This window comes from Caloenas nicobarica, chromosome 33 (genome assembly GCF_036013445.1).
Source record: "Caloenas nicobarica isolate bCalNic1 chromosome 33, bCalNic1.hap1, whole genome shotgun sequence".
NCBI lineage: Eukaryota > Metazoa > Chordata > Aves > Columbiformes > Columbidae > Caloenas > Caloenas nicobarica.
Genome location: NC_088277.1, coordinates 570,778 through 583,990, shown reverse-complemented (window position 1 = coordinate 583,990; position 13,213 = coordinate 570,778). Strand labels below are relative to the sequence as shown.

The 13,213-nt window shown below is 62.1% G+C and overlaps 3 protein-coding genes across 3 annotated transcripts; 1 reads left to right on the top strand and 2 right to left on the bottom strand.

The window, feature by feature from the left end:
- Positions 1-188: 188 nt before the first annotated feature.
- DAZAP2 (DAZ associated protein 2) lies at positions 189-4,235 on the top strand. The gene is made up of 4 exons (XM_065654463.1): positions 189-284; positions 1,477-1,595; positions 2,049-2,291; positions 2,997-4,235. Exons 1-4 carry the CDS (start codon positions 272-274, stop codon positions 3,123-3,125), a joined length of 504 nt encoding a protein of 167 aa, XP_065510535.1. The 5' UTR covers positions 189-271; the 3' UTR covers positions 3,126-4,235.
- A 547-nt stretch (positions 4,236-4,782) lies between these two features.
- Positions 4,783-7,814, bottom strand: SMAGP (small cell adhesion glycoprotein). Its single transcript, XM_065654440.1, has 5 exons — positions 7,774-7,814; positions 6,880-6,971; positions 5,324-5,371; positions 5,156-5,233; positions 4,783-5,083 (listed from the first exon to the last, which is right to left on the bottom strand). The coding sequence occupies exons 3-5, from the start codon at positions 5,352-5,354 to the stop codon at positions 4,914-4,916; spliced, it is 279 nt and encodes a 92-aa protein (XP_065510512.1). The 5' UTR covers positions 5,355-5,371; positions 6,880-6,971; positions 7,774-7,814; the 3' UTR covers positions 4,783-4,913.
- A 477-nt stretch (positions 7,815-8,291) lies between these two features.
- BIN2 (bridging integrator 2) lies at positions 8,292-13,154 on the bottom strand. Its single transcript, XM_065654184.1, has 11 exons — positions 13,073-13,154; positions 11,964-12,044; positions 11,830-11,884; positions 11,314-11,408; positions 11,125-11,220; positions 10,947-11,054; positions 10,781-10,866; positions 9,800-9,875; positions 9,518-9,600; positions 8,614-9,274; positions 8,292-8,486 (listed from the first exon to the last, which is right to left on the bottom strand). Exons 1-11 carry the CDS (start codon positions 13,142-13,144, stop codon positions 8,394-8,396), a joined length of 1,506 nt encoding a protein of 501 aa, XP_065510256.1. The 5' UTR covers positions 13,145-13,154; the 3' UTR covers positions 8,292-8,393.
- Positions 13,155-13,213: the final 59 nt, after the last annotated feature.

Genomic DNA, 13,213 nt, shown 5'->3' with positions numbered 1-13,213 from the left:
GCGTCCCCAGGCCTACCTGCCCTCCACCCTCGCTCGGGCCCTGGGGAGCCCGCCCCCCTCCCCACTCGGGGCTCCTCAGACCCCACTCGCCCCCCCCACCCCCCGCCTCCTCCCGCGGCCCCTTTAAGGCCGGCGCGGCCCCGCCCCCCGCCCGCGCGCGGCTTCCGCTTCCTGCCCCGCCCCGCCCCGCCCGGCCCGCGGTGACACCGAGCAGGGAGCGCGCGGCGCGGGCAGAGCGGGAGCCGCCGCCGGAGCTCAGCGCGCCGCCGCCATGAACGGCAAAGGCAAGGACCGGGCCGGGCCGCGCTGTGTGTCCCCACAACCCCTTCCCTCCCCGCCCCTCCGCCCTCGGGACGCGGCGCCTTTAAGGGCGGCGCCGCAGCGCGTGACCGCGCGAGCCGCGCGGCCAATGGGAGCGGGGCGGGGGGGCGGGCGCGCGCGTTGCCATGGCGACCGGCCCGGCCTTAACCCCCTGAGCGCCGAGCGGGACCCCCCCCGGGTCGTGACGTACCGGGGGGGGGCGCTGACGTAGGGAGGACCCGCGCGTGACGTAAGCGGGCCCCGTTCCCCGCGGGGAGGGCGGGGGAGCCCCCCCCCCCACCCCGGGTGACGTAGGGGATCCCGGTGGGTTCGGGGAGAGAGACCCCCCCACGCGTGACGTAAAGGGGGACCCCATTAGGTGGGGGGGGGGCGCTGAAGTGGGGGAGACGCCCCCCCGGTGACGCAGGGGATCCCCCGGATGAGGGCCCCCCCGGCTGATGTCATAGGGGGGACACCCCCCGGGTGATGTCATAGGGGGGACACCCCCCGGGTGATGTCATGGGGGGAGACCCCCCCGGGTGATGTCATAGGGGGAGACCCCCCGGGTGATGTCATGGGGGGACACCCCCCCAGGTGATGTCATGGGGGGAGATCCTGCCAGGTGATGTCATGGGGGGACACCCCCCCAGGTGATGTCATGGGGGGAGATCCTGCCAGGTGATGTCATGGGGGGACACCCCCCCAGGTGATGTCATAGGGGGGACACCCCCCGGTGATGTCATAGGAGGGAGACCCCCCTGGTGATGTCATGGGGGGACACCCTCCAGGTGATGTCATAGGAGGGAGACCCCCCCCAGTGATGTCACAGAGCCCCTGCACCGCGGGGGGTGACCCCGGGGACCCCCTGGGTGACACTGGGGGGGTTGGGGTGGGTGAGACCCCTCCTCACAGCGGGGGTGACACCTCGGGGGGCCGGGGACACCCCCCCCAGCGCCGCCCCCCCTGTGCCCCCCAAACCCACAAAGAGCCCCGGTGGGGGGGGCAGGTACCAGCTCAGGTTCATTTTCCTTTCTGTTTAACACTTTGCGACTCCCCAGAATAATTTGATTTACTATCATTATTTTTGCTTTGCCAGGCTTCTTGCCCGCGCTAATTAACAAACGGGGCTTTCCAAAACAACTAAAAAAACCTGATTTCTCCTCTTTTTCTCCGCAGGACAGTACCCTCCGCAGCCGTCCTACCCGGTGCAGCCCCCCGGCCCCCCCGCCGTGTACCCCCCGACTCTGCCCCTCCAGCCGCCGCCCTACACCGACGCACCCCCCGCGTACTCCGAGGTACGGGACGTGCCGCCCAACGCTTCCTTTTCCTCTGGGGCCCCTCCCAAATTAAAACAAAAAATATATATCCATAAAAGTTTATAGCTGGAGGGGTTTTTTTGCCTGGAGGACTCGTTTGCTGGGCAGCCGTTGGTCCCCAGATTCTCTCTGAATCGTCCGCTCGAAGTGTAAATGTTGACCAAAGCTTCCCCTTGAAGTTAAGGTGACAAATTCAGCTTGTTTGTCACCATAAAACACATTGGCAATAATATTTCTTCGTTAGAGTGGGGGAAAACTCTCTCCAAAAAATGGGGAAAAACGTCCTTTTCCATCCCCAAATAAAACACGTGGGGAAGGGGCTTCCCTTGTGCCGCAGGAGGGTGAGACTCCGCGTCGGGGCTGGAGCCCAGCGAACACCCGGGTGTGCGGAACAACAAACCTCTAAATTCTCTTTTATATCTTTTTTCCCAGCTTTACCGGCCCAGCTTCGTGCCCCTGGGCGCCGCCACCGTCCCCACCATGTCCGCGGCGTATCCCGGCGCCTCCGTGTTCCTGCCCGTGGCCCAGTCGGTGGCCGTGGGGCCCATCGGCTCCTCGGTGCCCGTGGCCTATTACCCCGTGGGGCCGGTTTATCCCCCGGGCTCCACGGTGCTCGTGGACGGCGGGTTTGACGCTGGAGCGAGGTTTGGCGCTGGTGGCACCGCCAGCATCCCTGTGAGTACAAACATGCCCTCGAAACCCTGCCTGGGGCCAGAAGTCCCTTGGGTTTTGAGGAAAAACAGGTTTTTTTACGCAAGCTATTGTTTGGGAGGAGAGCAGGCTCCTGTTTTCATGCTGAGGGTTGTTTGTTCTGGGCGACTTGTGGCTCTGGAGCCGCGTGGGCTGGCGGGTGGCCCTGGGTGATGGCAAAAGCATTGCGTGGCCAGTGCTGCCCCAGTTTGGGGCTTTTGGGGGGGCTGTGGGATGTTCCTGTCCCCCAGATTTCCCACCCGTGGGGCTGGGGGACGTTCCTGCCCCCCAGATTTCCCACCCGTGGGCTGGGGGACGTTCCTGCCCCCCAGATTTCCCACCTGTGGGGCTGGGGGACATTCCTGCCGCCCAGATTTCCCACCCGTGGAGCTGGGGGACGTTCCTGCCCCCCAGATTTCCCACCCGTGGAGCTGGGGGACGTTCCTGCCCCCCAGATTTCCCACCCGTGGCCACGTCCAGGTCCCGCTCTGCCACTCCAGGCCCCTCCATGGGGACAAAAGCCCGGGTTAAGCCAGGCTTAGCTGGGCACAGACGGGGCACCAAGCATTTCCCACCAGCTCCTGGCCACTGTCGCTCAAATTTTGCTCGGTCCCAAGTGACGGGGACATCACGCGGGGGGTTTCTGGGCTCCGTGTCCCCAGCCTCGGCTCATCCCGGTTTCTGTTCCAGCCCCCGCCGCCCGGCTGCCCCCCCAGCACCGCCCAGCTGGCCGTCATGCAGGGAGCCAACGTCCTGGTGACGCAACGCAAGGGAAACTTCTTCCTGGGCGGCTCGGACGGCGGCTACACCATCTGGTGAAGGAGGAAAAGGGGCCGGGGGGCACGGGGGGGGCGACGTTTCTGTAAGGAAAACCACGTACCGTCAGCACTTCTCACCACGTAACCGCTTTAGTCCGTATTAACCCCAAGTCGCGGTTCCCGGGAGGGGGGTGCCCGGCCCCGCGGGCGCTTTAACGAAGCTCCGTTAACGACGGCAGCGCCTCGGTCCAAACGGGGAAGGGTGGGGGGGATTAATTCACCGAATTAACAGCTCGGCAGCCCGGCCTCTTGGTTTTGCCGGGGCAATCGCCGCGGCGCTGAGCTGCTCTTCATTAGCGGGTCCGGCCGCTCCGTCCCTCCTGGTCGTGCCGCTCCACTGGACCCGGGGCCACAAACCACCCGCAAAAGGGTGAAAAACGACACAAACGTCACCTCCCGGGAGCGGGGAGGGCACTTGGGCGCTTCTTTCTTTCCTCAGAGCCCCCCGGCCCGTCCTTTTCCCCTGGGAAGGAGCGCGGCCGGCGCCATCGCGGGTTTTTTTCCTCCACTCCAAGTAATCTTGGATTTCTTTGCACATTCGAGCCGCTCCGAGCCACGCTTTGGTGCCAGAACCACGCCGCAGCTCCTGTCGGAACATTTCATCCCAGGCTAACGAGGCTTTTAGAACGCTGCTTAATAAACAAAACTCCTTTTGTTTCTTTTTTTTTTTTTTTTTTTTTTTTTAAACTCAACCTGGTGTTTTGACACCAAAACTCCTTGGGGCTGTTGTTGGAGCGGAGGAGCCGGTTGCGTCTGTCCCGGGGCAGGGAGCGACTCCAACCACCGCAAATTAACTCGCTTCCTGGCTTTTAGGAGTTAAAACTGGCTCGGCTGTCATGAAGTCTTATTAGGGTTCAGAAGAATATTTCAGGGATCCTCAGTCTTTTGGGGTTTTTTTTGTTTTACGAAGAAAAAGATCAGATTCAAATCTATTTTATCTGAAGGTTTCGGTTTAATCTAAGTCTGTGTCTCGTCTCCGTGTTTAACCATGCGACTGACTGTTATCGAGGTCCAGCATTACGTCTCTCTCTGTATACACTGTGGTGCACTTAACTTGTGGATTTTTTTATACTAAAAAAAAGTAGAATAAAGACTATTTTGAAAATTTGAACCAAGTAACGTTAGATCCGCAGTGAAACCCCGCGGCTCCCGCCCGTTGCCGGCCTGAGGGTTTCTTCACTTATTTCCTCTGCGCTGCTGTTTTGGGAACTTCCCCCTTTGCTGTTTTTTTGTTGGTGTTTTTCTGGGGTTTGATTTAAAGGAGGAACCGCCCTTGAGAAGGGAGAAGAAAACTGGTTTTTCCACCAACCCGAGTCTGTGTCAGCGCTAAACCCAGCTTAGCGGACGAAGCAAACTCCGATCTCCCCGAGGTTTGGCGCCTCTCGGGGCAGGAACAACCTTCTGCAGTTTGCGGGCTACGATGGGACCTTCTGTACCTCCCATCTACTTCTTCGACATTATTTTACACACGTGCTTAACCTCAGCCTCCAAATCAGCCGCGCTAATCACCCCAGCCCTCGGTCAGCAGCAGAATAACTTGGTGGTTTGGTGAGATAAGGAGGAAAAAAAATAAGCAAAGCGATTTTTCGAGGTTTTTGTCACCGGGGTGTATTTTAAAGCACCGAAGGGAGGAGACGGGGTGGGTCCTCCCCGGCCTCGCTCTGGGACACACACCTATTTAATTTTCCTTCCATGGTTAGCTTAATAAATTAAGAGGAAAAAAAAAAAAGCAGCTTATAGACCCACGACTCCAGAGGATTTGGGGAATTTGAACCTGAGAAGGGTGATTTTAAATAAAATACTCTTCTTTCTCCCTGGCCGGAGCATCCTGCAGCGGCAGCGGCCGCTCGGGTTCCGCCGGCGGCTCGTAGGTGAGGTAGGTGCCCTTGTTTCGGTACAGGTAGGTGACAATGACAACCAGCACGGTCAGCAGCGTGAGGAAGACCAGGGTGATGACGACTGCGGGGAGAAAAGCCGCGTTGAGCCGGTTTTAACTCAATCGGGGCGGGGGGTCCCCGGGACGGGCCCCACCTGCGATGACGGCGGTATTGGCGTCCTCGTGGAGAGCGGGGGTCTGAGCCTTCTTCAGCGAGGGGGTCGTCAGCTCCTCTTCATCCGCCCGCCAGAGAGGAGGTCGGTGAGGCTAGGCCGGGCTCAGCTGAGCCAGGCTTAGCTGGTCGGGGCACAGGGAGGGCTCACCTGCGCTCAGGGCGGGCTGGTCTCCTTCCATCGCATCGGCTCCTGCTCCTTCAGAGTAAAATAAAAATAAAAATTCAGCGTAAAAGGAAGAAAAGCGATAAATCCCCACGCGACGTCCTGCCGGGCGCAGCGGAGGAGGCGCCGGGGGGGTTAAAGCGAAGGTTTCATTTGGGGTGATGGAGACGAGGGAAAACCAGCCCCCGGCACTACGATTCGCTCCCGAACTTTAAGAGCTTCGAGTTGCCCCCAAATCCTCCCAAATCTGCCTGTTGGGGGCCTGAGGTTGGTGCTGCAGCTGCAAACAAAAAGATAAACAGCTGGAAAACCGGTGTAACCCCCCAAAAACCGCCGGCGCTGGGCACGAGGGACTCAGCGGCTCCGCGGGGCCGCGCCGCTAGATGTCAGGAGCAAAGAAACCGGGATTTTTTATTTAAAAATAAGAGGAAACGTAACGGCGGGAGCGCGGCGGCGCCGGCTGCCGGGGACAGTGGCGCCGACCCGGCCGGTGACCCCGCGGGTTTGGGGCAAAACGGGCCGAAGTGCGCGGGATCCGGCGCTGCCCGGCGGGTCCCACCGTGGCCTCGGGGCTCGCGGTGCTGGCGCCCGTTGGCAAAACAGCCCCGGGAACAGCGGGTTCTGCTTCCCGCTGCTACCGGAGGGCGAACGTCGGGGCTGATGGGATTTCCCCATATTTCACAGGAATTTGGGAAAATGATTTTCCCCCTTCCCAGCAGCCAGGGACCCAACGGCCTCCGGCCGGGGACCGGGACCCCAAATCTGCGGCAGGTCCCCCCGAATGCAACAACTGCCCCTGGGCTCAAGCCGGCACGAGACACCAGCTCATTAAACCCAGCTTTGCTTTAAACCCAGCTTCGCTCTAAACCCAGCTTCGCTCTAAACCCAGCTTTTCATTAAATGCAGCTTTGCTTCAAACACGGTTTTGCTTTATACCCAGTTTTGCTTTACACCCAGTTTTGCTTTACACCCATCTTTGCATTAAACCCGTCTTTGCTTTAAACCCAGCTTTGCTTTAAACCCACAGCTTTCCTTTAAATCCAGTTTTGCATCACACCCAGCTTTGCTTTAAACCCAGCTTTGCTTTAAACCCAGCTCGTGGGGCTGCCCAAAGCAAATCGCCGCTTTCCCGCAGAGCAGCAGCTGCTGCTTGGGTGGCTTTGCAGCCAAAAATGCCTAAAATTTCCCCAAAAACAGGTCATGTTGGGGTTTAAGGGAAAAGAGGCAAAGGCGTGGAAGGCGGGAGCTGGGGAGGGGGTTCCTGGGAAACGTTCGGCGCTGCTGGGGGGAGCACAAACCAGTTTGCAACTGCAAAACCCACCAAATGTCCACAGTTCCAATTTTTTACTGGGGAACAGATGCTTCAGCCTGAAAACATGAGCGGCTGGGAAAGCAAAACCCCCAGGTTGCATCACCGAGGAGGGGGGAACGGTCCCCCCGTGCGCCCCCGTGCCGGTCCAGCCCCGGGGGTTGCGGGAAGGAGCCCCAGCACGGAAAACCCGGGATATTGGGAGATTGGGGTGCTTTGGGGTGCAGGTTACCTGGGGCGATCCAGCTGCCGCTCAGCGGGAGGCTCCGGGTGTCGCCGGGGGGACAGACGGACACGCGCTCACTTCCCCAGGATCTGCACGTGCTTTGCAAAGCGACGCGGGTGTTGTAAAAAAGCAATAATAAAAAAAAAAAAAAATCATCGTCTTCCTCATTCTTGCTCAAGAGCCGAGTTGCTCAAGAGCCGACGCAGCGAAACCCTCCCCGTCCGAAAACCGCCCCCCGCAGCTCCGGTGAGAGCCGGTGGGAGCCGCTGGGAGCGGGGATGCAGCCCCGTTCCTGTTCCATTCCCATCCCATTCCAAACCCCAGTCCCCTTCCATTCCCAAACCCATTCCCTTTCCATTCCCAAACCCCATTTCCATCCCTGCTCCCACTCCCACCCCCATTCCAATCCCCATTCCCACCCCGTTCCCAAACCCCATTTTCATCGGTGTTCCCATTCCCATACCCCCCCATTCCCAATCCCATTCCCCCCCATTTCCATCCCTATTCCCATTCCCACCCCCATTCCCAGCCCCATTTCCATCCCTATTCCCACTCCCAAATTCCCATTCCCAGCAGACGGACAACGGGACGACCAACCCCCCGTATCTCCCCCAGCCCGAAAGCCGCCTTTTCCTCCCCTCTGCCCCCATCTCCCTTTGCCCGCTGGATTTTCCACCTCCCGCCGCAGCAAGATCCCAATTTTCCATTCCCACTCCCCCAAATCCCACTGGAAACCCCCCCGGCCGAGCGCCCACATTTCACCTTCTCCCCAAACGCGCCGTGACTCGCCGTCCCTCGCGGCACAGCCCCGGCTGCCAAACCCCCAAACCTCCTGGGGAAGGGGGAATTTTGGGGGGTCACCCAGGAGCCGTGTGTCCCCCCCCCAATAAAAGCTCTTACCTGCGCGGTGCCGGGCGAGCGGCTGCGGCACCGCGTGCGGCTGGGCCGGGCGCGGGCGTTGCCTTTTTCCTGCCTCACCTTTCCAGTTCGGCCGCAATAACCATAAAACCCCCGAAATTCCTCCCCCCGCCGCCCCGTTAACCCCTCCCTGGCCGGGGACCCAGCCCGTCGCCCGGTGTCGAGCATCGGCAACGGGGTTTGGCTTTGGTCCGGAGGGTTCGCAGCGCGGGGAGGGGGAAAACGTGTATTTTATTTTTACTTTTTGCACGGCGGCACATTTTCCGGGAGCCGGCGAAACCGGCTCGGTGCCTTTTTCCTGAGTCACCGCGAGGCGCCGGCGTCGGGCGCTGGGGGGACCGGTGACGAGCCCCCCTGCACCCGGCGTCGCCCCCTGTAAACCCGGACTTGGGCCCCCCCCGGTGCTCGCGTTGCCCCCCCATCCCGGCGATGGGCTTTTCCAGGACGGAGGTTTGGCGGGTTTGCCTCATTTCACCACGTTTTCTGTTTTCTGCCTTTATTTCAGACGGGACGGGGGGGTGGGAAGTGTGTTGGGTTATGATTAAACAAAATTATCTGCCCGTGGCTCCGTGAATTCTGGTTCTCCGCAGCGGGCGCGGAGCTCAGAGGTGGGTGAGGGTCTCGCTGGGGGGGTTCGCTGCCGGGGGCGGGTCCCGGTCGGTGTCCGGCTCCGCTGTCCCGGGACATTCTTGCTCCTGGGGGGGACACGGGGGTGACGGAGAATTTGTGCTTAAAGCAGAGCCAGGACGGCTCGAGTCTGGCCGGGGGCAGGGTGACGTCCCCACCGCGACGTGTCCCCTCCCGTCACCACGACTTCCTCACCCGAGTTTTGGCCACCGCCGGCTCGACCTCCATCCCCTCCGCGTCCTCCCGGCAGCCGCCGCGCTCGGCCGGGGACGCGCACGCCGCGACCCCGCGGGGGGCGCCCCGGGCCGGCGGCTGCTCGGGACGCGCAGCGCCGGCGGCCGCAGCTCCGCTGGCCGCCGGCCGGGGGGTGGCTCTGCCCGGCCGCGGGGCCGCGGTGCCGGCCGCCTGCGTGATGGCCTCGGACACAACCAGCGACGCCAGGGACGTGGCGATGTCCTCGGGTCCCCGCTGTGCCCCGCTGGCGGCCCCCGCCGGCTCCGGAGCCCGGGTTTCGGTGAGGCCAGAGGAGCTAATCCCCGGCTCCGCGGCCGCCACCGCTGGCCCCTGCTCCGGGGACGGAGCTCTGGGGACGGCGACGGGCTCCAGGGCCTCCTCGCTGGACACCGACGCCGTCTCCGACAGGGACCCGCCGCTGGCGGGTGACGCCGGTGGGGGCCCGGGGACGGTGGCGCCCAGGTCCCCGTTGGAGACGGTGTCGGTGTCGCCGCCGCCCGCCCCGGGGGACGTCGGTGTCGCCTCCGCGGCCGGCACGGGCCGCCAGTCCGGTGACTTCCCGGGGCACGGGACCATGGCCGGGGGGCTCACGGGCGAGGAGATGACCAGCGAGCGGCGGCTGCTGCGGGGGGCACAGAGCGGGGGATGTCCCATCGCCCCCGGGGACGCACCGCGGCGTCGCCACCCGGCGCGACGGGCAAACGCCCCAAATTAATCAACCGGGCACCACCAGAGGATCCTCGACCCTGCGCCGGGAGGTGCTCCTTCATCCCAGGCCTGGGGGCTGCGTCCCCCCCGCTGCTTTTTGGGGTGTGGGGGGGGGACGCTGGGCAGCGTGAGCCCCTGCCCTTGTCCCCTCCTTCACCTGGAGACGCCTTTGACGATGAAGACTTTGCCCGAGTGCTGCTGCTCCAGCCGGCTCATCACCTCGTACAGGTCGCGGTTCAGCTGCCAGGGGGTGGGGGGCACAAAAAAAACACATTAGAGGGGCCCCCCCGGTGCCACCCACCACCCACCAGCACCACGAGCTTCTCTACGCTATTATAATAACTAAAAAGCAGCAAGGACGCGAGGCCGGTGGCCGGCGCCGGTGTAGCCGGAGCAGCTGGGGGTGTCATGGGGGTTTTTGGGGTGCTGGCCCCCCCACCTTGCTCATCTCCTTGTAGAAGACATCGCGGAGGTTGGAGATGTTCTGGAAGACGGTCACGTAGCAGGCGATGCGGCTGCAGGGGGGACGCGGCGGGACGGGGGGGTTCAGCGGCCCCCCGGCCCAGCCAACAGATTGTGGGGACATTTTGCTTTTTTGGGAGGGGGCTGTGCCTTTGCCAAACCAGGGGGGGCTGCAGGTGCCACTGGCTTTGGGGCGCAATCGTCCCTGCGATGTCCCCCAGCCCTGTGATGTCCCCACATCTCTACGGTGTCGCACGATTCCTGTGGCGTCCCCCAGCCCCTGTGACACCCCCAGCCCCACGATGTCCCCCAGCCCTGTGACATCCCCCAGCCCCACGATATCCCCCAGTACCATGATGTCCCCCAGGCCCTGTGACACCCCCAGCCCCACGATGTCCCCCAGGCCCTGTGACACCCCCAGCCCCACGATGTCCCCCAGCCCCACGATGTCCCCCAGTCTTGTGACATCCCCCAGCCCCATGATGTCCCCCAGCCCCACAACGTCCCCCAGCCCCACGATGTCCCCCAGCCCCACGATGTCCCCAGCCCCACGATGTCCCCCAGCCCCATGACATCCCCCAGCCCCACGATGTCCCCCAGCCCCACGATGTCCCCCAGCCCCATGACATCCCCCAGCCCCACGATGTCCCCCAGCCCCACGATGTCCCCCAGCCCCATGACGTCCCCCAGCCCCACGATGTCCCCCAGCCCCATGACATCCCCCAGCCCCACGATGTCCCCCAGCCCCACAATGTCCCCCAGCCCCATGACGTCCCCCAGCCCCACAATGTCCCCCAGCCCCATGACATCCCCCAGCCCCACGATGTCCCCCAGCCCCACAATGTCCCCCAGCCCCATGACATCCCGCAGCCCCACGATGTCCCCAGCCCCACGATGTCCCCCAGCCCCATGACGTCCCCCAGCCCCACGATGTCTCCAGCCCCACGACACCCGGTACCTGCCATACAGCACCGGCAGCTCGTCCCGCAGGTCCCTGTTCAGATCCTCAAACACCGCCTGGGCTTTATTAAACTCCTCCTCGGCCTGGGGGGGGACGGGGGGGGCTGTGGCTTTGGGGGCGCGGCCGGGACACGGGGGGCTGCGCCGGGGGGCGAGGGTCCCACCTTGGCGATTTTTGCCTCGTCCTTTTTCTTGGCGCTTTGCAGAGCTTCCAGGTGGTGCCGGGCGCTGTCGTAATCCACCAGCTTGCGACCCCGCTTGGCGATGCGCTCCTGCGGGGGGGGGGGGGCAGCTCAGCCGGGATCGGGCCCCTGTCCCCTCTTCCCCCCCAACACGGGGTACCTTGAAGTCCCCAAACTGCGCCAGGTAGTTCTCCATCAGGCGCAGCGCTTGGTCGGCCAGCTTGGCTTCATAGTCCTCCCACAGCAGGTCATTGCTCTGGGGGGCACAAAGGGGGGGATGTGGGTAAAACACCCCGATTCCCCCCCAGACCCCGCCCGGTGCTCCAAGGGGACCCCTCGAGGGGCTCACGTCTGCGATGGCTTTGAGCTCCCCGTGCCCGTCCCACTCGGGGCTGTAAATCTCCTGCAGCGTCTCGGCCACTTTGCGGGAGCTCTCGTGCATCACTGCGGCCCGGGGATGCAAAACCGTCATTTGTTATTATTCATAATCACTTATTATTATTTATAGTGATCTACCATTATTTATTAGCCATGATATTTATTATTATTCATTATACTTATTAATATTTATTAGGATTTAATATTAATTATATCTATTAGTCGTTATATATTATTCATTAGCTGTATTATTTATTATTATTAATTATTATTATTTATTATTATTTATTATTACTTATTATTATATATTATTATTTATTATTACTTATTATTATTATTTATTATTATTTATTATTACTTATTATTATTATTTATTATTATTTATTATTATTTATTATTATTTATTATTATTTATTTCCAGTTCTTATCCTAGGTGAGCAGTCACGGTGCTGCTCCACCCCTTCCCAGCACATTTGGGGGCCCGTACCTTTCACCGCCCCCACGAAAGCCTTGAGGTCCTTGTAGAGTTTGTTGCCTTCGTTCTGCAAAGCCACGCGGGGAGGGGCCGGGTCAGGGACGCCCCGGGGCCGCGCCGGGGGTGTCCCCGTGTCCCCCCGTCACCTGCTGCAGCTGGAAGTTGTAGGCGCTTTGCTCAAACTGCTCGTCTTTGGTTTCCACCGTTTTGCCCAATTTCTGCAGAACCTGAGGCGGAGAGATGGGAAAAACCATCAGCCCCCGGCTCGGCGCTGCCTCCCGGGGGGGCGAACCCCCAAAAAAACCCCTTTCGGTTGGCGCTGAGGGGCTGGCGGAGCTGACACCGAGCAGGGATTTGGGTGGAGGATGCAAAATTTCAGCACGTGCCTCAGTGCTTTGACTTTTTAGGGGAAAACAATGACTTTCTGGGCACTAACCCAGCCCTGGGCTCTATGGAACCCCCCGCGCACCCCAGAGCCCCCGAACGCGGCTGCGGTGCAGACGATGCCCCGGGTGCCACCCTGGGGAGGATGAGGATGGCGTGAGGCCGAAGGCGCCCCCGGAACCACGGCCGGGGCGCGACGGGGGGGACTTCGGGGCGGCCAGGAAGGGCTCGACCCCCCCGGGAAGCGCCTGCTCGGGGCTGATACCACCGCGGAGAAGCCGAATTTAGCACCGAGCCAGGAAACGCGGAGGCGCGGGGGTTCTGCGGGGCGGGGGGGGGAGCTTCGTGTCGCCCCCAAAATGAGAGATGCCCCCTGCTCTTTTTTCGGGGGAGAAAGAGGGACAGGGACGCTGCCGGACGGCCCCGAAACAGCTGCAATTCGCCCCGTTTCCGCAGCCCTTCCCCCTCGCTTCCCGCGCTGGCGGTGGCGGCCGCGCTGTTTGTCCCGTCACCGTCCCCCGCCGGGGACCGTCACCTCCCGCCAGCCCGGGGGACCCCGTGCCAGCAGCGCAAGGTCCGCCCGTCACCTCCGCAAGGTGTTTTGGGTGGAAAACCCCGCTTTGGAGAAGCCCGGCGCAGCTTGGGGGACTTTGCGGAGATGCCACCGAGCCCAACGCCTTGGGGCAACGATAGCGTTGACCCAGAAGAACCCAAATTAACGCCTTACGGCACCCAAATTAACGCCCCACGGCACCCACGGGTGCCGAGCGCTGCCCGTCGCGCCGCCCCCTTAGCACGCGGTGGAGAAAACAATTAAAGGATAAAAGAAAATAGAGGGTTTTGGGTGCTGCGGACCGCCGCGGTGCCGTACCTTCTCCTGCGCCCGGCTGAAGCGCTTCTGGACCTGCCTGGCGAAGAGCCCGGCGCCCCTGCCCTCGGCCATGGCGGCGGCCCCGGCACTTCGGCGCTCGCCACGGAGGAAGTTCGGAGGCGAAGCATCCGCCGGGCACCC